This window comes from Typopeltis vanoorti, chromosome 17, assembly GCF_054136105.1.
Source record: "Typopeltis vanoorti isolate ZY-2024b chromosome 17, IOZ_Tvanoo_1.0, whole genome shotgun sequence".
NCBI lineage: Eukaryota > Metazoa > Arthropoda > Arachnida > Uropygi > Thelyphonidae > Typopeltis > Typopeltis vanoorti.
Window position 1 is genome coordinate 13781366 of NC_143565.1, and position 22484 is coordinate 13803849.

At 36.4% G+C, this 22484-nt stretch overlaps 1 protein-coding gene across 2 annotated transcripts in view; it reads left to right on the forward strand.

The window, feature by feature from the left end:
* LOC150097168 (aldehyde dehydrogenase family 16 member A1-like) overlaps positions 1 to 11307 on the forward strand; it is a 134761-nt gene extending 123454 nt beyond the window's left edge. For both annotated transcript variants that reach the window (XM_090407213.1, XM_090407214.1), the window contains exons 12-13: positions 4471 to 4656; positions 8514 to 11307. In XM_090407213.1, coding sequence (XP_090263339.1) covers positions 4471 to 4656; positions 8514 to 8816 — 489 coding nt within the window. In that variant the 3' untranslated portion in view covers positions 8817 to 11307. The remainder of the gene's footprint in view (positions 1 to 4470; positions 4657 to 8513) is intronic.
* Positions 11308 to 22484: the final 11177 nt, after the last annotated feature.

Below are 22484 nucleotides of genomic sequence, written 5' to 3' on the forward strand. Positions count from 1 at the left end.
TGGCATTGATTAGTGCAGCCTCCTCAAAAGTTACAGGCATTAGTGAGACTTGGCTAACAGCAGATGAGTAGTTACAGGGATTGAATGTGAAGGGTTTAGTATTTTCAGGGAAGATAGAGAAGATAGGTTGGGGAGAGGAGTACTGTTGATGATAGCAAATGAATTGCAACCAAAAAAGAATAAGATACAGACAGGAGGGTGGCTGTTCATTTGAAGAAGTCTGGTGTTGAGATTAAGACCAGTAAGACGAAATATACAGTTGGTTGTTGCTATAGGCCAAAGAATTCCACAGATTATCTGGAAGACATGCATCACCAAATTAGTACAGTGAGTACAGGTTGAGTGATTATTATGGGGGACTTCAACCATGGAGATATAGACTGGAAGGAAGAAAAATCACATGGCAGGAAGGAAATAGAATTTATACACCTGCTGAGAGATAATTACTTAAGGCGGCATGTGATGGAGGGGACTAGGCGTGGGAGAGTATTGGACCTGGTCATAGGATCGGAAGAGCTATCCATAGCCAAGTTGACAACATTGCCTCCAACTGGTGAAAGTGACCATGTGGTTTTGACTTGGGAAATTGTAAAACATGAGATATTCTATCAAGAAGAGTTATTTGTGGAACTACAGGGCAGGTGATTATAACATGCTTAGAAAGAAGCTTAAATCTGTACCATGGCATAAAACACTGCAAGGTAAGAATGTTAGTAGTGCATTGGATATAGTTAAGGGTCATCTAGAGGAAGCAGTATTAAATTGTATACCTCAGGTAAGGTGGGTTAATCAGGTAGGAGTTAGATGGATGATTAATATTATGATATCTCTTATGGTGAAATAAAGAAAATTTTTTTCACCTATATCGATTTTACATAGGTCATAAAATATATAAAATTAGAAGTGTATATAACCTTCTTTAAGGTATTGAACTCTGTATTGTATTATATTGTGAAAAGAACTGAATGTAAAATTACAAATATATGTAACTAAAAGGATTAGACAGGATTGTGCTAGTGAGCTGGAGGTGCACAATAATCTCTAAGGTTACTGAAATATAGGAGTTTTGCCGCCAAGACCTCGTGTAAGCATTGGTGACTTCAGGGTGCTTCCAGAAAATCCTGGAAATTTGGATGGTAAGACAAGCGACATCGAATGATATAAAAGGATTGTTATAAATATATTTTATATATAATAAAATGATATAAAAGTGAAAAGGGCTTTTCTGAATTTTTCTGGAGTCTCGGGAGGAGACGAGTAAGGAGTCCCTCGAGAAGTTGTCCAGGAGATCTTGGGAAGTTCGCTGGTAGGTAACCCCAGTGCATTGGGGGGGTCAGGAGAGGCTGTGTTCAAAGGAACCTTCTGAGATGTTTTTCGACAGAAGTACCGGCCCACATGCTGCTGACATGCTGCAACTGGAGCAGTTCCTGACATCGCTGAAGAATTATATTACTTTTCCAAGGGAGAGAACTTGCAAGACGACAACCGTCGAATAGTACCCAATCACAGCCGTTTCACAAGAATGACAGCAGAACTCACCCATACCCCCTCGAAAATCCTAGGACTTTACAAGATACTGAGAGCTAGTAAGTAGATTGCTCTATGTTAATGTCCAAGATTGTTTGTGTGGATAATCAATGCTAGTCTTGTTTAATCAATTGTAGTACTTAGCAAAGAAGTAGAGAGCCAAGCATTACTCTGTATGTGCATAAATGAATAGTATAAGTTTGTATATTGCTTGCGTTAACTAACGTATAGAAAGTGTTACATATAATTTGTCTTAAATTTTATAAAATTGAATGCAAAGCTTTGCAGACTATGGACCTTTCACATGATAAATAAGTTGAGCGTGAGATTTCTTTGTTTAATGTCTCAAGTGATTAGCTTTACTTCATAAATTGTGATTCAGCCACATGATATGCCAATTGCTGAAGTAAAGTATTTGTCTTAGTTAAAATAAACATGTTTTGTTTTGTAAATAGCTTGCCTGACCTTTGTTATCCAATGCACCAGCTCACAAAAAACTAATCTTGTTTTTTGTGAAGGTCGGTCATGCCATGACTGTTCAGTTCAGAGTTGCTTGGGATTAATGAAGAAAGGGTTCTTATATGTGCTTAGCAGAAAATTTCTCATGTTTGTAAAGAATAAAAAATTTACTTAGTCCTTGATGGCACAGTCAACTAATATAAATTTTTCAAGGACTAATTAAACATGAGCATTAGCAATCTAAACTGAGAATTTGCCCTTAACTAGAGGTTTTTTCTTATTTTACGACACTAGCACATATAAGGGTATACCTTACAATGTTGAGAGGGGGGTGGGGAGTAAGTTAAGCAGATTACAAGCAGACTAAGTCAAGTTATAGTATCAGATGTGAATTTTAAGATTAGAATGTTTTAGGCAAAGATAGTGGTTACCATCTCCAAAGGAATTTAACATAAACTCAAGCAGACACAGATATCAATGTTGGGGAGGGGAGTCATTAAAGGTAAGAGTAACTAGAAAACAAATATTATTACAATGGTGCATTCGACAAAAAAAAAAATAGAAATTAGTAAATATTACAATATCATTAAGCACGAGCTGCAGAAGAAGAAAATGCTGTGGAAGGTATATAAAAAGAAACATGATCAGAAAACTCATGAACAGTACAAGGCTCAGGCAAGAAAGGTGACCAGCATGGCAAGGAAGGCAAAATCAGATTATGAGAAGAATTTAGCTGAGCAGACCAAAGGAAATCCCAAATTTCATTATATGGCAAGTAAGAGGAAGAATGACTATGGAAGATTAACCTCAATGAGTGATGATAGTCACAAGAAGACAAAAGCAGATAAAATGTGACCACTTTGCAAGCATATATCTTCCTAGTGAGGTTACTGCTTTAACCTATGTGACAGACACTAATGTGAGAACAGAGGTGTATGAATTGGAGATCCTTATGATATTGCAGAATCTCAATGTAAATATAACTGTGGGAATAGATGGGATATCAGCTAAGGTTTTTCAAGAATGTGCAAGAGAACTGACAATGCCTTTGACTATTAATTTAAGTTTCAGCTCTGGTAGAGTTCCAAGAGAGTGGAAAGAGGTCAAAATTATTCCTTTGCATAAGGGAGGGTCTAAGACTACAGTAGCAAATTTTAGACCAATCAGTATCTCAGGCATGGTAAAAGTATTAGAAATATTGGTAAAAAAGAAAATTCAAGAATGGGTGGATAAAAATATAATGCTGTATGAGAGTCAAAATGGCTTTGTGAAGGTCGGTCATGCCTTAGTAATTTACTAACTTTTATAATAGAGGAACAGCTGAGTTGGATAAAGGAAATGCTACATGATAATCTTGCAAAGGCATTTGACAGAAAACCATATGGAACTCTGTTATGCAAATTAGAACAAATGGGGATGGATATGACACTGGTTAAGTGATAACCAATGTCATATCCACAAAGTTCAGTGCTGGGACCATTTGCTGTTTAATTTACACATAAATGATATAGGAAATAACCTGAAGGAACTATTCAGTTATTTGCTGATGATGTGAAATTAGGTAGAATAATAGTTAAGGTGATGTGGAGAGCTTGCAGGACAATTTAAATAGGCTGTCAGTATGGGCAAAAGTTAATGGGTGTCAGTTTAATGTCAAGAAATGTAAAGTTATGCACTTTGGGATAAATAGATTACAAGCCCTTTATCACATTGATGGCACTGTACTCCAGGAAATAGATGAAGCTAGAGATTTAGGGGTGGTGGTGGTGGTGGACAGAGAGTTAAAGAGTTTAGAGGACACATTGCTAAGGTTGCATATAAGATTACTTGGCTAGTAAAGAACACATTAATAAGTAGCGATAAGGAAGTTGTAATTCCTCTTTATAAGGCCCTGATACACCCACATCTGGATTACTGTGCTCAAGTCTGGTCCCCTGGGTTTCTTGGGGATGTGGAAGCATTGGAGAGGATTCAAAGGTGAGTGGCCTGTGGAATGTGCCCTATGAGGATAGATTGAAGGTGCATTCATTGCAGAAGTTGGTTGATAGGAGAAAAAGAGGGGATATGATAGAAACATTTAAGTTGCTTAAAGGATTTTATAGGATAGATGCATGGGAAATATCTCAGCATTTGGCTAGAGGGACCAGAACAAGGGATCATCCCTAGAAGTTGAATAAAGGTGTGGTCAGTAGGGGTGTGAGGACTAGATTTTTTGCTTGGAGAGTGGTGAATGAGTGGAATGGGTTGTCTGAGTCAGTTGTGAGTGCTTTTTCTGCTAATGGGTTCAAGGAGAAGTATGATAGATTGTGTGGATAGATTTGGTCTCCCGCGATTAGTCTTCGGACTCCATGGAGGTTCCCGTATAATAATGATAATGATTTTAGTTATCTACTCCCAGAATATTTAATAATATTAATAGATAATAGGAATTAAAATGGAAAAGCTATATTTAATAGTGATTCCCTATGAACATTTTTCTTCTAGGAAACACAGCTATATGGAACAGTTTTTCAAGTAAATGAAGCTGTTGGTGTAGTTGCTATAATTTGCCCAAACGAGTTCCCCCTTCTAGCTTTCGTTTCAATGATTGCTCCTGCAATTGCAAGAGGAAATTCTGTCATAGTAATTCCTAGTCAGCAGCATCCAATCCCTGCACTAGATATGTGTCAGGTATCTTAAATTTTATTTTATATATTAATTGAAATTCTTCTAGAATGTGAATATTCAGTTACTTTTCCTTTGAAATTAATATTATTGATAATTAGAGTCAATTGTATGTGTTTGCTTGTATGTGCATGAGCACAGGTTTAATGTGAATACTTTCAGTTTGAAAGCAGCATTGATCCCTCTGACTTTCATTGTATTTATTTGTCTGTTTTGCCTAAATATATGATATTATTAAGGCCATCTTCCAATTTTGTTCATACAAGTGGGGTCTGAGAAAGTAATAAGATTATTTATCTATATTCAGTAGAGGTAAATATTCATGTATTCTCAAACTTTAGGAATGCTAGACAGATATGTATATTCAGTAGAGGTAAATATTCATGTATTCTCAAACTTTGGGAATGCTAGACAGATATGTACCACTTTGCAGATATGTACAGTATGCCAGTTTGAGATATCTTGACTAGAATGAAGACAACTGGCAGAGACAAATTTATGTTTCTTGTAACTAAGTACAGTATCCACTGTTTCCACCATAATTGAAGTACAGTTACATGATGCTCTGTAAGAAGTCGGCTGACATGCAAGAGTCAGTTAATTGAAGGGGCATCGTTTTGAATGTTAGGTAAATGGTAGATTACTGTATCAGAAATGTTAAAAATTACTTTTCACCTCAAAAGGTTGAAAATATATAGTACATTTTTATTGCTGTAGGTAGGATAATGATTAGACCTCCAGTGATCAGGGTTTTGTGATCTCACACCAGATACTAGAGATCATCTACCACCTTAAAGGAATTTGCAAACGTTTGTTGCATAACATGCATTATCTTAAAGTAAAATATCCCTTTTGTCAAGTAGTATTCACCAAAGATTTTTTCTGAGAAGTCCAGTGTTGAAAAAATCAACACTGTTTTTTAATTTTGATATTTTAATTCAGAAACAAAATATCACTTTGATATTTTGTTTCTGAATTAAAATATCAAAATAACTTTTCCAAAGGAAAGTGCCATACAGAATTTTTTAATATTGTATTTCCAAATACTTCAGTGAGGGTCTGTTTAAGAGTCAAAACTAGGTAACTTGGAAAAGACATCCATATAGCCTGTAAGAAATAAAGTTCATTGATCAAGTCCATACCTTATCTTCTCTTGCTATTTCTTGCTGTTAGGTGTCCAGCTACTTGAATGAAAGAGAATGGGCTGGCAATTTGAAATTAACTAGCAAGACTGACTGCCCTAAGGATTCTCAGTTCTTAGTATGTGAAGAGATAGTTTTTCCTGAAAGTTTGCCTACTATGGACACACTGGAAGATCAGCCAACATTTAAATGAAAGAGAGTATAAAATTTGTTTCTAAACATAACTATGTTTAGAAATGTTTAGAAACAAAGTTAGGTCTAGCAGACCATGCTGTGAACACCAGCCACAGAATCAAATGAAAAATATCAAAGAATGATCCATATGGCTTTATTGTGGGGATGTAAATTATACAGAAGTAGTGGATATTAATGATCCAACATTATTTCAAAGCTAGATATATGTAAAAACTTGGGAAATTTTGAAAGAGAGCTTATGAGAATATAATCCTCAGCATCGGGGTTGCCTTAGCTTGCACTACTTAAAAGACACAAGTGCTGCCTTGGTATCTGTATAATGGTACTTCCCTCCCCTCTCCTCTTTTCACCTTCCTATCCTTCTTGGTGAGAAAGTGAAAAGAGGAGGCAGGTGGGGAGTACCGAATGTAGAAGTTGTAATTTTTCTGTGTATGTGTGTATATAATGAGAAAAGTAACACAAGTAAATAGCACAATTGTGCAATCACAGTTTAATGTGCTGCCTTTCCTGATATGCCACAAACTGCATCCTTTGTGTGTTCAAAGGATGCAGTTTGTGACATAGTGATAAATCCTGTCTTTGAGAAATCCCCCAGACCCAGAAGTCACAGGGGGTCAGAGAAGGTGGTCATGCAGTGGGAAACAGATGGCTGTGCTCACCTTAGCTTCTGTGAAATGTTCTCAAAGATCCTCCTGTATGGATTGACCGATGTGAGGAGCCCCATCCTACATGAAAATGACTGAATCCATGCACAGGCGCTGCTGTGACAAAAGAATTCTTTATCATATCACGATACCTCTCGGCAGTAACTGAGCAGGTCAAAGGACCTAACTGGAGAATGCCCTCAAAGAAGAAGAATAGTCCATTGATAAACAAAGCTGTAAACCTGCACCAGGCAGTAACGGTCACTGTAGATCACTGTGTGAATGCAAAGGAAATTATTGGATTGCATGTGCATTTTGCATAGCCCATACCTGGCACTCATAGATATTCACAGCTCCATTCAGGTGAAAGTCAGCCTCATCCCCCCCCCCCACTTCCCTCCATACAAAATCATTCACGGCCATGCAGCATCCAACTCCACTCGAGCAAGGAATGTTGAATCAAATGTCGGCCAATTTTCAATGTCCTTCAGGCACAACTCCTGTGTCAGGATTATTTTGAATGGGTAGAAATTCATAATCTTCTATAGAATATTCCAGACAGTTATGTAAGGCACATCCATGTGTCTTAACCACCTTACCGGCCATTATGGATCAAATATGCATCCTCATACACTTCGTATCCATCATATATTTCAATGGTATTACAATTTTAATATGCACTTCGCATCCATGTTTACTTGGACGTATATATACGTCTTGGCTGGTAGCGTGGTTAATACAGCATGTGTACTGCACGATCCAATGCTGTTATTCATGGCCTGCTCCACAATGGCAGTATCAACTTCATTCACTTGTTGTGAACTAATTGGTTTACAACCTCTGCCAGGTTTAACTCCCAATGAAATTCGCATAGCAGAACAACAGCATTGCTGTTGTTTGGGTACCACAGCTTCACAAGCAAAGCAAATTGGGACAATGTTAGTGCCTCATCATCACTGTGAATAGTATTAACAACTGGAATAAAGGAAAAAATCATGTGTCCATCTTTTTAAACCCTCCTGGCACCTGCTGAGTTGTGTGATATGTAAATTCTATGCAGTTGGTGTTTACAATACCCTTGGAGAATTTTTGAACTTTTTTATATTGCTTCTACATGTTGCACAATGCATTCCTGCAAAATTTTGCAGCATTTAGATCACTGTATGGCACACCATAGTGTCCTTCCAAGTGAAGTAACCAGTATGGATAACAAAATTGAAGAGATCAGTGAAGTTTTTTTTTTTTTTAAGTAAAATCTTTTCATTTCATTAACCTAATGATGAGTTTAAAACAGTACTACCTAAGCCTTAATACACATATTTATCTCTAATTCTTGTCACAAAGAAATTAGACAGTTTGAACTAACCAAAAGAAGAAAAAAAAATGTTTTTAAGTGATAAGCATTTATTCAGACATTCCATTAAATTACTTGTGTGTTAAATGTGATGGTGCTTATCATCACAGATCAGTATTGTCATGACTTATCATTTTGATATATTCTTGTTTACATTAGAAAAATTCATCCCAGTTTTTTATAATGAGATAGCTCTTATTTGCTTTTATGCATCAGTTTGACATAAAATCAAATAAGAATAAGGTGAGATATCATCCTGATTACTTGATGGCTGATGTGGTTTTAAAAAAAAAAATTACAAAGTTTAGACTTTAGGAATAGATATCCCTTATCCCACTCACAGTCATAAAAGTATGGTAGATTTAGTCTTTTGTGAATAAGATGCACTTGAAGAAGGGGAAAATAAGGTAAACTTGATGGTTAAACAAAAAAGCTAACTTTCTTTAGGAAACTATCTATGTACTAAATTTGAATTCATTCGAACATGTTATTTATCTTTTTTTTCCCTTTGAATGTACCATTTTGTAGGTGTTTGATACATCAGATCTTCCTGGAGGTGTTGTCAATGTTCTTACTGGATGTAATGACCACTTAACACGTCATCTAGCTCTTCACCAGGATGTTCAAAGTATATGGTACCATTTACCATCCATAGCTGGAATATCTTTTGTGGAGTATGCATCATCTATAAATTTCAAAAGAGTGTGGACTAGCATTCCCATTCTTAGAAATTGGGAGGATGATGATGTGGGACAAGGAGAACAATTTCTCTATCATTCTACTCAGAGCAAAACTATATGGTTACCTATGGGAGATATCTTTGCAAATTAAAGCAACACTTACTTTCGTTTTCTTTTTTATAAATAATACTTTGTAAATTATGAAAATAAAGCAGGTACGTTATTAGTGCTATTTCGAGAGTTACAATGAAAAAGTCATTTATTGCTTTTGATGAATACAAATTTGAATTGTAATTTTTCCAGGTATTCCGTTTTCATCTTCTGTATATCAGCATATTATTGGGATAAATGTGCATATATACCATTAATGATTTAGTGTGTACATTAATTAGTGTGTTCACATAAATTAAAAATAAGTGATCTGATATGCTGGATCACTTATTAAGTGTTCATCTGTTTATTTCAATGGATGTTTAAAACACTACCATGTTTATTACATAATATTTGTATGCATGATTTTTTCTTCATCTTTGCTTTACAAAAACTGTCATTCACATAATTGCAAACATATCTGCCTATGTTATAGATCGATAATGATGCATGCTCCCTTGTGTGTTTAAAAGTAGAGGTAATTTGTTGTTCATTTGAAAAGTCCAGTATTTACATTTTCATTATATAGTCCACACTTTAAAGAAGTGTTGCTGAAATAATGGGAATAAAAGCAAATGGTCGACCCTGCCATTCAGTCTACAAAGAACTTAATTGACTGGTGATGGGTGGCATTTATTAGCTCCTCTCCTTTTGGTCAGTTGTTCCAAATTAAGGATGATAGTGGCTGAGCATACAGGGTGCTTAATCTGGCCATTAAACCCATTGTGCAGCACAAGCAATGCCTTTCAAGTGTGAAGCACAGTTTGCAAAATAGACATACTTTTAGGCAATTTACTGAGTTTGCATCTTGTCCTTAAATTCCCTGGCACTGTTAATCATCCAACAGTTTCTTCAAAATGTGTTTGATGAAACTTGGGAAACAAGTTTATAATAAAAAGTAAATCAATGTACTTTATAAATATTGTAAATTTGCTTTGATAAATGTGTGTGTTTAAATTACAACCCATTGTTAATTCTAAAGATTCCCTTTATTTCAGTTGCATTTCACTATAATCATATACAGTTCCTAAAAACTCAGTCTGCCTTTAAGCAGTCATAAACGTTTTTGTAATGAAGTGTAAATAGTATAGATTTGTTTCATTTTTTACTTATAAGTATAGTAATAGGCAAAAAGAAGTGCTTCCCAATAAATGGAAAATAGACATAAAGCTTTTTAATTCCAGTACATAAGTTTTTTTTAATCATATATAGTTATATCAGTGAGTTGTATGCATCCATTTTACCAATGATAAATTTAATGTATAAAGTTTTTTTATTAAATTTATAAACATCAACATATCCACTCTCCAACTATCAGGATGCAGATGCAGGTTCAAATCCTGTCATTGACATAGATGTTTGTTATTGATTTTTGGTGAGAGATAAATTTCATTGCCCACTCTGAGGCTACTATCCTGATTATTGGAGACTCAAAAATGTTAAAAATAAATTTAAAAAAAGAATAACAAAAACCTTATCCCACTCACAGTATTAATGTATTAGAGGTTTGCCACCTTTCATGAGTTGAAGTAATTTTAAAAAATATTAAAAAATTACTCCTTAGAATGTTCTTCCCATTTACTGAGATGCATGTTCTAAACATTACAGAAAATTATCTGTGATAGTCACAGGTATTTTAACGGTAAAATCCCAAACTTTTCTCCATGATCTACCAGTGGAATACTCATTAGTAGCAAGATTAAGTATGTTCATCCAGACTACTACATCCCGTGCCTCCAAATGCTTGGTCACTGACAGTTATGACAGTTACATGTTTTGCTTAATATACTAGTATAGAATGTGTTACTTTGAATTTCTAATTGTATATTGTTTGTTTTTCTATATATATATATGCAGGGGCGCACCAGTAGTGTCCGGCATGCAAAACTTTAGTTGGCACCCCTATTCCCCCCCCCCCCCCCAATAAAAAAATCACTTTAAAAAAACGGTTTTTTTTAAGTATTTCCTCTTTGGCCCCTGTGTGCATCGCACACATTGCACAGATGGCCGGCATGCCCCCCTGTGTGTGTGTGTGTGTGTGTGTGTGTGTGTGTGTGTGTGTGTGTGTGTGTGTGTGTGTGTGTGTGTGTGTGTCTAGAAATTCTGAAAAGAATTTTTAGTTTTGATTGAGGTACAGTGTCATCTCTGCTTGAAGATTTTCATTCATAGTTGCTAATATTAGATTGTCAACAGTTTTTATTGTTTATGGAAGTTAGATTACTTTTATGATTCTGGCATTTTCAGTTTGATACCTTGAGACATCTCTTTTAAGGTTTATTTCTATCAGATCAACACAAGCCATTTATTGATTTAGAATAATTCATTTGTCAAAAAGTGTCCTCTCTCTCTCTCTCTTTTATTCTAGCATGGCCTCAAAGATAACATTGTAATTATGTGATTTTGTAATCATCTCATCCTGTTGACAACAATATAGGCTATGATGTGATAATAAAAGAAAACCTGTTACAAGTACATGGATTGATATCTATTTACATATGTAGCCTGTGTATTATTATATATATGTAGACAGAACAACAGAACTTTTAAAATAATTCCTCATGTAATATGTGTCTTCACTTACAATAGGGTTTCATCACTCCATCAGTTATTAATCAACTTATATACACAATGCAGTAAAAAAGTAATGAGACTGGATTAAAAAGTGTAGAAATATTTATAGTGAGTATTATTGAGTGACAGGATGCTAAAAAAGCAAAGAACTGTAACATTGTCAATTCCACCAATCCTAACCAGTTAGTTAGCCTTGAGTTGCTTGTTTTTAATGACATTCATTGTGTCTGTGTGTTAGGGATTAAGTGCTAATACAACAGCAACTGGGATAACCTTATTATCCCAGTTGCTGTTGTATTAAGACAAAAAATATGATCAAAAAGCTAGAAACTGATTATTCGTACATTTAAATACATTTATGGGCTGTCTAGAAATCAAATTATTGGAATAATTTCTGAACTTCTACTGTATCTGAGTATTGTAGTATTGAAAAAACCAGTTGCATTCAGTAACAGTACTATATGTTGGTTAGAAAGTCCCAAGTTTATTTCCGTTGTATGAGAGGAAACTTTATAGGGACTTTCAACCAAAGCTGAAATGGCTGGCATCATATGGAGGTGGAAGGTTTCTTCCCCTTTGAAATCCTCTAATTTTGTGTCCCACATTACGTTCAGACTGGCCAGAGAATGTGCTATTTACATTCAATACACTTTCCTCCCAGTCAATACACTTTCTCTTCAATAAACTAGTAATTTGCATGAAGCATCTTTTATGGATAATTCGAAAAAGTTATAAAAAGTTTATGTTCAAATTATTAGATATCAGCCACCTTCTCATGTGGTCTTGTCATATTAAAAATTATTTTATTATTTTTTATGAAAAGCACATCATCAGGATCATTGTAATGTAAATAAAGAATAAATAAAGTCGGATGCATTGGTTTTTAAAGCAACTAAACTAAATTTTGAAAATGTAATTTCAGTGTCTGACTTAAATTCCATTCTCTTAGTAGAAGTAACTGTGATGCTTATAATCAGTGATGAGAAACACACCTTTCAATTTTTTGTTTTATTTAAAACAGAATGATACTTTCAGCAGACATGTTTAAATCCTTAAAAGAGGGAGAAAGAAAATTTCTATACTGTGGAAATTCATGCATTACAACAGACCAGCTGTTGTTTGTTAATCAATAACATAGCAAAAACCACAAGATAATCTTTGAATCCAAGGACATTATGGACTGATTTTGCAGTCCAGTAGTCCTGAAGCACTTGATTATTTGCGTACACTAAGTTCTAAATGTCCACTTGTGCTAAAGTCAGTAAAATGCAAACTTCTTTATGAATACCCCTACTGGTTTGGCATTTGAAAGGTATTTCACAGGTATTCTGATAATTTTTGACAAGGCGTGAGGCATGGGTTTTGGACCAAACCCATTGAGAATTCGAAATGGCTTGGCATTGGACAGAAATTTTAAAGGAAGCTTGAAGACAGATGATGGAGGCAAAGCAGGAGGAGGTGGCATATATGCTGAATATGAAATCATAGGATTAATGAAATGCACTGGAGATGCTCTTGGATTAAATGAAGCTGCTGCAGCAGTGACTGAATGCCAGGTGCTGATTGTCAGAACAACCAGTGCTACAGTCATATGCAACCTGTAAAAAGAAATAAAATATTATTGATTTTCATTCAAACTTCATATTTAAATATATTTAAATAAAATAAGTTTTTTGTTTGGTTCTCATAAACTTTAGGGTACATTCATTTGGAAGACATTTTGGAATAAACCAAATTAAAAATAAACTGTAAAAATTTTTATTTCTCTATAAATTTTGCATTCCTTATTCTTCAGGAGAAAAGCAAGTACAAAATTATGACTGGTGAAAATTGAACAGCATTCAAAAATCACTAACAAAACTTAAATGTTTAGGCTTATACAATGCAGTAACAAAATGTAACTGTTTGATAATTTAACAAATATTTACACATGTATTTTGTCATTCATGTAGTATTCTTAAGCTGAAGTGTGTAATGTCCTTCATATTCTAATTCTGTGTGGTTTAGTTCTTAATGAAAGAGCACCAGATGTGGCTTAATATAAGACCTTGAGTTTTGTTACAATGGGTAGGGATGCATAACATTACAGTGCTTCTTATCTTAATCCATGTTGTTGCCATATTGCTTGTTGATCATCTGGAAAGTGGCCTAACTTTCTGTTTTGTTTTCTTCTCTTCCTGACATCTTTGACATATTCTTACCTATGGATCCTAAACAGTTAGATATCTGCATGAAAAATATATGATTAGTGTTATAAACGCTTGTGTTTTACAGCAAGTTCATCTGTAATCTTTCAGTTGAATGTATTATTTATTTAGCAGTTAATATTTCACTGGTTTTATACCCAGAATCTCCAAAGCACAAATAATGTGCTATACTATAACATTAAGAATCAGTTATTAGTGGCAATGGTTTTAAACTTGTAATGGACAACACAAAGAAAGTGCTAATTTGGAATCATCTGATGGATAAAAAGTAAGTTCAAAAGTATTAAGTTGATCATAAAATGAGTCCCTTATTTGTGTAAAATTAATATAACTATACTTGTTGAGGTTTGGGAAATATTTCATAAAAGATTCAAAAATGAGTCTTTCCATCACTTCAATATTATCACTATTCTAACAATCCTGTGTTGGATGATAGAGTTGTGTTGCCTCTCTAGACCCAGTGTCCTTGTTTTTTATTTGTTTATTTGCAACCGGAAGGATTGTCAAAGGATTTTTTTTTTTTTCTGATCATAACTGTTTTTGAGAATGTTACACAGAAGTTTTAGTCTTGATTTCTCTTCTCATCACTTGAGATACATAACCTGGCATATTCTGATCATGCCTTTTTTGTTCCAGTTTGTGGTGAGAAATGCCATGTAAAAGCTGGCTTCCTATAGACTGCATAAGGAATATGATAATATATATATATATGTGTGTGTGTCATTTATTCCAGACTATGAAAGTGCAAATAATAATAGTGCCTTTCAAAGTTGTTACATTTTTACTATTATGCTTATTTATCTTTCATTCTTTGTAATGCCATCAAAAAAAATTAAAAAAAAAAAAAAAACAGTAGTAATTAGTAGTGATTATATGCTTAAATATATACAAGATTTTTTTATATTTTTTAACTGTAGTGAATTATACCAGTAATCTAGTCCTCTAATCAGATACAGTCAGTTTTATAGTTGATAGTGATTATTGCATATATAATCATTATTATTTCACTTGTGATCGTTGAACAAATTTGATATTTCAAAACTCAACATGCAGGCCTGGTTGGCCGAGTGGTCAGTGTATCTGCTCTCCTGCCAAAAGGCTGTGGGTTTGAATCCTGCCTCAGCATGGATGTTTGTGATTGTCTGTGAAAATACAAGTGGAGATGTTCAGTAATATATTCCGTTTGTGTTGATAATGAAGGTAGTTGCAGTTGGTGGAGACAGAGAGTTGTAGAGTAGATGCCCTCCCTTGATGAGTCTTTGGACTCCCTGGAGGTGTTCTGTAATAATCTTCTTCTGCAGCTTCTCCCACTTGTGGGGTCACTGTTGATAATGAGTCCCCTCCACACCTTCCTGTCTTGGGCTGTCACCACATCCAAGTTCTTCATCCTCAAGTCCTCTTCTACCAGCTCCCTCCATCTCTTCTTTGGCCGCCCATGCTTCCGCCTTCCTTGCACATCTATCTGCATGACCCTTCGTCTCACATATTCGTTCTCCCTCCTCATCACATGACCAAACCATCTCAACCTTGCCTCCTGTATTTTCGCTCCTAAGTTTGTAACTTTCACTGTTCCCCTCACATAGTCATTTCTCAGATGATCCTTTCTGGTCACACTGCACATCCACCTAAGCATTCTCATCTCTGCTACTTCCATCCTGCTGATGTTATCTTTCCTCAGGGCCACAGTTTCTATAGCATATGTCATAGCTGGCCTCACTACTGTGCTATAGATTTTGCCTTTCAGATTGATCGGCACCCTTTTATCGCATAACACTCCAGCCAGTTCCTCCAACCCGCTTCCTTCTCGGCTCCTCCATCTTCTTCCACTGTTGAACCTAAGTATCTAAAGTCTCTCACCTTCCTGATGACATTTCCTTCCAGCTCCAGATCATGGAGCTGGAAGGAAATGTCAAAATGGAAGGAATCTGTCCCCTGTCTGCCACTCACTGTACTATACACACTCTGTCTTACTTCTGCTCGGTCTCATACCTCTCTCTCTTCCAGTACTTTTTTCCAACTTTCCAGTTTAGTTCCCGCTTCTTCTCTTGAATCTGCACACAACATTGTCCAAGGCACATCTTCTCTCACCTCCTCTGTTACCACCTCCATCCAATATTAAACAGAAATGGACTTAATGCTGACCCTTGATGCAAGCCAACTATTACTTGAAAACTTTCTGTCTGTCCCAGACAGGTCAAAACACTTGTCTTCACATTTCAGTACATTTCCCGCACCAACCTGACATATTTCTCCAGATCCTTCTTCTCCCTCAGACACCTCCAGACTTCTTGCCTTGGCACTCTATCGTATGCTTTCTCCAGATCAATAAATGCCACGTGTAGCTCCCTTTGTTTCTCTTGATACTTTTCCATCATCTGCCGTAACCCAAAGATAGCATCTGTTGTTGATCTACCAGGCACGAAGCCAAATTGTTCCTTTGCAATCTCAACACCACCTTCCTCAATCTACCATCAAGAACCTTTTCTAGGATTTTCATTGTGTGGGACATCAACTTTATTCCTCTGTAATTTTTACAGTCTTGTGCATCCCCTTTACCCTTGTAGATAGGGACAAGAGTACTCCCCCTCCATTCTGCAGATATATTTTCCTGTTGGTAAACTTTCATGAACAGGTCCCACAGCAGGTCAATTCCCTCTCCTCCCCCAGTGCCTTCCATGCCTCCACTGGAATTCTGGCGGGCCCACCGATTTTCCATTCCTCATCCTCTTCATGGCCTCCGTCACCCACTCTACTGATGTTCTCCACCATCTTCTCTGTGAGTCCTTGCATTTTCCTCATTCAAAAGTCCCTCAAAGTATATTTTCCATCTGTTTCTTATGTCCACATCTCTCCATAATACTCTTCCTTCGGTGTCTTTGATCTGCCTCACATGTAAGATGTCCTTTGCTGCTTTATTTCTACATTTTGCTAGTTGGTAAATTTTTCTCTGTCCTTCCTTTGTTTCTAATTGATCATACAGATTTTGATATGCCATGGCCTTCGCCTGTCCCACAACTCTCTTGGCTTCTTGCTTTCTCTCTCTGTCCTCTTCCACTCTCGACTCATCCCACTTCTGCTTTGCCTTTCTCTTAGCTGTTACTGCCACCTGTACATTATTATTCCACCACCAACCCTCCTTCTGCTCTCTAATCTTTTCAGATGTCTCACCAAGTACCTCGATTGCACAGCTCAGGATTACTTTTGAAACATGTTTCCACCAATCTTGTACACTTTCCAGTCCATCCGGAATCCTCTCTAACACCCTCTCCCTAAAACCATTCCTCACACTCTCCTCTTTTAAGCGAAACCACTTAATTGTCTTCATCCCATGGCATCCAGAGGTTTTTATCTTTGATCTTATTTTAAAGTCTGCGCACAGCAGTCACTGTTGCTGTGCTACTTGATCTGTTGGAATTACTTTACAATTTGTCACAACCTTTAGTTGTTTTCTTCTAGTCAAAATGTAGTCAATTTATGAAATGTTACCACTCCTAAAGGTTATCAAATGTTCTTCCCTCTTGTAGAAAAACGAGTTCACAATTGCCAGATCAAACGCTACTGTAAAGTCCACAACCCTCTCTCCTTACTGGTTCGTCATTCCCACTCCGTGGCCACCTTGCACCCTTTCACAGTCTCTATTTCTGTCTCCTTATGTGTCCGTTCAAGTCTCCTCCGACAATCACCATCTCATTTTCTTCCAGTGCCCTCGTTTCTTCATCTAACACGTTCCAGAACTCATCTTTCTCCTCTGTGTACAACCAACTTGTGGGGCATATACACATAATACGACCACCCGCCCTTCTCCAAGACCCAATTTCATTCGCATGATCCTGTCGTTCCTTCTACCCACTTCCAGTACTTCGCCCTTCATTCTGCCACACACCACAATTCCTTCACCATTTCTTCCCTCGTTATTCGCTCCAGAGGAGAACAATTTATATCCATCTCCCAGTTCCTTTGCCTTTCCCCCCTTCCACCTTGTCTCCTGCACACATAAAATGTCCAACTTCCTCTTCCTCATCATGTCTGCCACCTCTCTTCCCCTTCCAGTCATACTTCCAAAACATTCAGTGTTCCCATTCGCAACATCCTCTCCACCTGCTGGGCTCGCTTCTTTAACCGCACCCGCCCTGATGCGGTAGCCCTCGTCCACTTCTCGCAATTGTAGGGCAATGTAGCTGCGCGTCACTTAAGGGGTATGCCCTAGCCCTTATATCATTTTTTCTTTGACTCATATCGTAGTTATGATATGAGTCAAAGAGAAAAGTGTTCCGTAATAATAATAATAATAAATATTTAACAGGATTAAGCCCACATATATCTATACAAAAACTGAGACTGCAGATTTTATCAAGTACAAAAGCACTGGGCTACATTATATTTCAAAAGGATGAATGAGATAGGATGATGGAGTTAATAATATAAAGAGACAAAATATATCATCATATAAAATTATCCGAAGGCAGGTGATTATTATGGGTGACTTAACTGGGGAACATTGCTTAGGAATGCACTGATGAGAATGGAGAAAATGGATATCTGGAGTTACTCAGATTTATTTAATATGGCAAAGGAACATGAGAGTTCCACAACATATTGGATCTAGTGATAGTATCATAGGACATAATAGGGAATGAAGTTTCTATACTGCCTCTTATTGATGAAAGTGGTCATGTAGTGCTAAACATTACAAGAACAACAAATATGTTGTTATCTGAGTTTCCCGTGTAAATGAAAAAGTAGGCAGTATTTGCATGATGAACATAAAAGCACATGCCAAGAAAATGATCAGTGCATTATGAAAGAAGAAATTATAATATAATATGAAAGAATAGCAGTTCTGGCTAAGTAAAATCCTTAGAAAACATGACTAAAGAGAAGCTCTTTAGTCATTTTTTTTTTTTTAAGTTGACTGCAGAAGATAAACCATACTTGCTAATGATGGCAGCAAAGCTAACAAGGCAGAATATCTAAATATATATATATATATATTTGAAATATTCAATGATTATTTTTCAAGCAGGAATATATCATATTAACAAATTGTATAAAGATGAAGAATGTGAAGTGTTTATTATATATCAGAGCAAACTTGATGTCAGTAAGAGAATTGGATCAGACAATATATAGTTATTTTAAGGGAATGTGCTGCAGAGACTTAATTGTTCAGTGTAAGCTTAGCAGGTAAACAGGGTTTTGAAACAAGTATCAAATTGAATTGATGAGAGAAGGAATCTGGGACAGTCAACATGACATTGTCAAATGAAGGTCTCTTTAGTAATTTCGTTTTACAATGTGGTGGTAAGAGCACTGGATAGGGACAAAGGTTATACTGTAGTACTTCTTGGCTTTACAAAGACGTTAGATAAGGTTCTGCATAATAAATTAGATTGTGGTGAATGGGAATTAATGATGTAAATTAAAAACATGGAATGGATATTAATGTGTAGTGTATTAGTGGAGCAGAGTCTCAGGAAGAAAGACAAATGGAGTGTCAAGACTGGAAACTGTTCATTAATGTCAGTTGATATAGCATTTGTTGTTTACATTCAGTTATTTGCAAATGATGCAATACTTGAAAGCTGTAGAAAAAACAAACTCGGATACAGGATTATTCCAGGAGAGTAGTAGACCGGGCAATGAGATCGAGATAAGATTAGGAATCGTGACGTCCTTGTGTGATAAGATGATTGATGTCATTGTGATGGAGGCGTGGCATGACGTCATGAGATTGGAATGTTTGGAATTTCCCTGGGGCCACGTGTGTGTCAGTGACATCACTAGTGTACTTTCGTTTGCGTATGGTTTTGTGGTGATGGTTAGAGATAAGATATCTTGGAATTTCCCAGATTGACACACGTCCCCCATTGATGTCACTTTGTGTTGACTATAGTTGGCAATAAATAAATTGTGTGTGAATTCACTGTGATTTTGAAAAAAAAACAAAAGTGATCTTAAATTTGCATAACACGTCAACGACACCATTTGTTCATTTAAGTTTACACATTTTATTTTACAGATATTTACAATGTTATCTTTCTGAATATAACATATAGAAATAGGAATTTTCTGACATCACCAATGCATGTGGTGTTTTTCTTGTAACATTTCTTTGATGAGACGTACGATTGGCTGATATTGATACTGCTTCACAGATGAGCATGGCAATTTCCACATACACTAATATTAGCAGCACTGCTATAAAAGCAAGTATCTGCCACTTTTGCGATGGTTCTTGATTTTCACCTGCAAAGAAAAAAAAATCTTATTGTTAATGATGGAAAAGTTAGCAGATTACTATAATCCTAATACAGTAATTAGTTTTGGAAGTATCAAAGCTTTACAGAAACATGCAAATTTGCCACAGGAAACCGTGAAAAGTTGGTCAGCAACACAGCCTACTTATGTGAGACATAAACCCATTAGAAGAAAGTTTAAACGCAATCAAATCAAAGTCCCGACACTTTTACACACTTTTCAATGTGATTTGGCAGATATGTCATCCCTTGCAAAAGAGAATGGGGGCGTATGTTTCCTTCTTGTGTGCATAGATTGTTTTTCCCGATTTGCGTGGGTTCGAACACTGAAGAAGAAATTAGCAGACTGTTGTTAATGCTTTCGAGTCTATTTTTAAAGAAGTGCCATATTACATAAACAGATCAAAGAAAAGTGTTTTGCAACAAGAAAGTTCGTGCATTCAAGAATCATAATATTCATTTCTACACGACCAGGAGCGAAATGAAAGCACCCATTGCAGAAAGATTTATCAGAACATTGAAAACAAAGATCTACAAATGGATGACGTATACTAAAAGTAAAAGTTATACGAAAGTTTTGCCGATCCTTGTACATACTTATAACCTCACACCACACTGCACTATCGGTATGGCTCCTTCGGAAGTTAACCTTCGCAACGAGGATCGTGTTTGGAAATATTTGTACGGAACCCAAGAGGAGGCTACTAAACCAAAATTTCACGTAGGTGATAGTGTGGTTTTAAGTGATGATACCCACAAATTTAGAAAAGGGTTTTGGGGTAACTGGACACGAGAACTGTTTACTATTGCTCAGGTTATTAATAGAAACCTTGTAGTATATAGAGTTCGTGGGCGGGGCGGAGAGATAGTGGAGGGAACTTTCTATGAACCTCAACTGCAAAAGCCTGATATACCCAATGAACTTCCGGAAGACGTGTATCTAATCGAACAAGTACTTAAGCAGCGAAAGCAGAAAGGAAAGCTTCAGTATTTTGTTAAGTGGCTCGGTTATCCCTCATCATATAATTCTTGGGTTCGTAGCGATGTTTTACTTAACCCTTCCCAGTAATGCCAGTGTGAAAATGTTTCCTACTAACACAAACGAAATTTCAAGTGGAATTACCACACGAGATCAGACTTAAAGGTAAATGGGAAGTTGCTCTTGCCGAAATTCATCTTCCGAGAGAATTTAATAACATCGGTTACGATGAGTTTCATATGATACGTGGAGTTGGAGGAGGAGTCAATACTATCGACAACAACAACATCACAGGAAATAATGTTTTCGAAAAGCCTAAAGAAGGATTTTACAACGTATACAAGATTCCCCGTGGCAGTTACAATTCACCCTCTGAACTTCTTCAAGCAGTATTTGATGTGAGTTCTGTGATTACTGGAAAAAAGAACCCGAACAACATTTCTCTGACAGTCCCAAAAGATTACAACCTGTTGTTTCCAAACGAGGTCCCAGGGTTGGGGCTTCTACTGGGTTTTAATCAGATTGGTGTTAAACTGAAAGGTACAATCACAGGGAAATATCCAATTGATATAAAGAGGGGTGTAGCCGCATATTTTGTTTATTCTGATTTAATCCAAGAACAGATAGTTGGTGATACATGTGCACCATTGTTACGAGTTGTTCAGTGCAGCACCAAGTGTTCTTTCGTTTTTGCTCACCCTGATTATTATCCGTTACGAAAACAAACATTTGTCAATTAGCATTGAAATTCGTTCTGACAGCGGCGAGTTGTTCCACTTTCGTGGCAGCAAGACAATAGTTAAATTACACTTCCGAGAAGTGAAGGATGACTGATTATCTCAGATATTACACTCTACAGGCAGGTGGGAATCAAGTGTTTACGGGGGCCCCAATACAGCGTGGGTACGGATTAGGTAGCATTTTCAGAAATGCCTTCTCCTTTCTAAGTCCACTTTTAAAACTTGCAGTTCAATTTGTCGGGCGTCAAGCATTAAAAGCCGGTCAGCATATGATAGGAGATATATTGGAAGGGGTACCTGTACGTCGAGCCTTTATAAACAGAGCATCAGAAGCTGGGAAAACTATTGCTGAAAAAGCTTAGAGCCAATTGCTTCAGAGAGGTCAAGGAAGCAAGAAGAAGAAAACGAATACTAAAAAGTGCAAGTTAGATTACATCTTTTGCTGAGGATATGATATGATGTCAGAGTTAGATCTTTTTTCCCATCCTCGTGTCAATTTGTGTGTGGAAAGAAGTTCTTATGTCACCTACCAACCAATATCTAATACTGACAGTGGAGGTTCCATGGAATTTTGCATACAAGGTACACCTGAAGAATACTTGGATTTGGGAAAATCATATCTACGCGTTCGTGTGCGCATCACTGAAAATGATCCTAAGCCTATTGAAGATTCTTCAGTTGGTGTCGTGAACAATTTTTTCCATTCCCTATTCAATCAGATTGACTTTTTTCTCCAAGATAAACTAGTCAATGTAGCATCAGACACGTATTCTTCTAGGGCTTATATTGAAAACCTGCTAAATTATGACAGAGATGCTAAAAACAATCAACTGACAAATGAACTATTTGTTAAAGATGATGTGGCTGATGTTAGTGATATGTTTACCAAAAGTGAATGTGGGATGCGTAGACGAC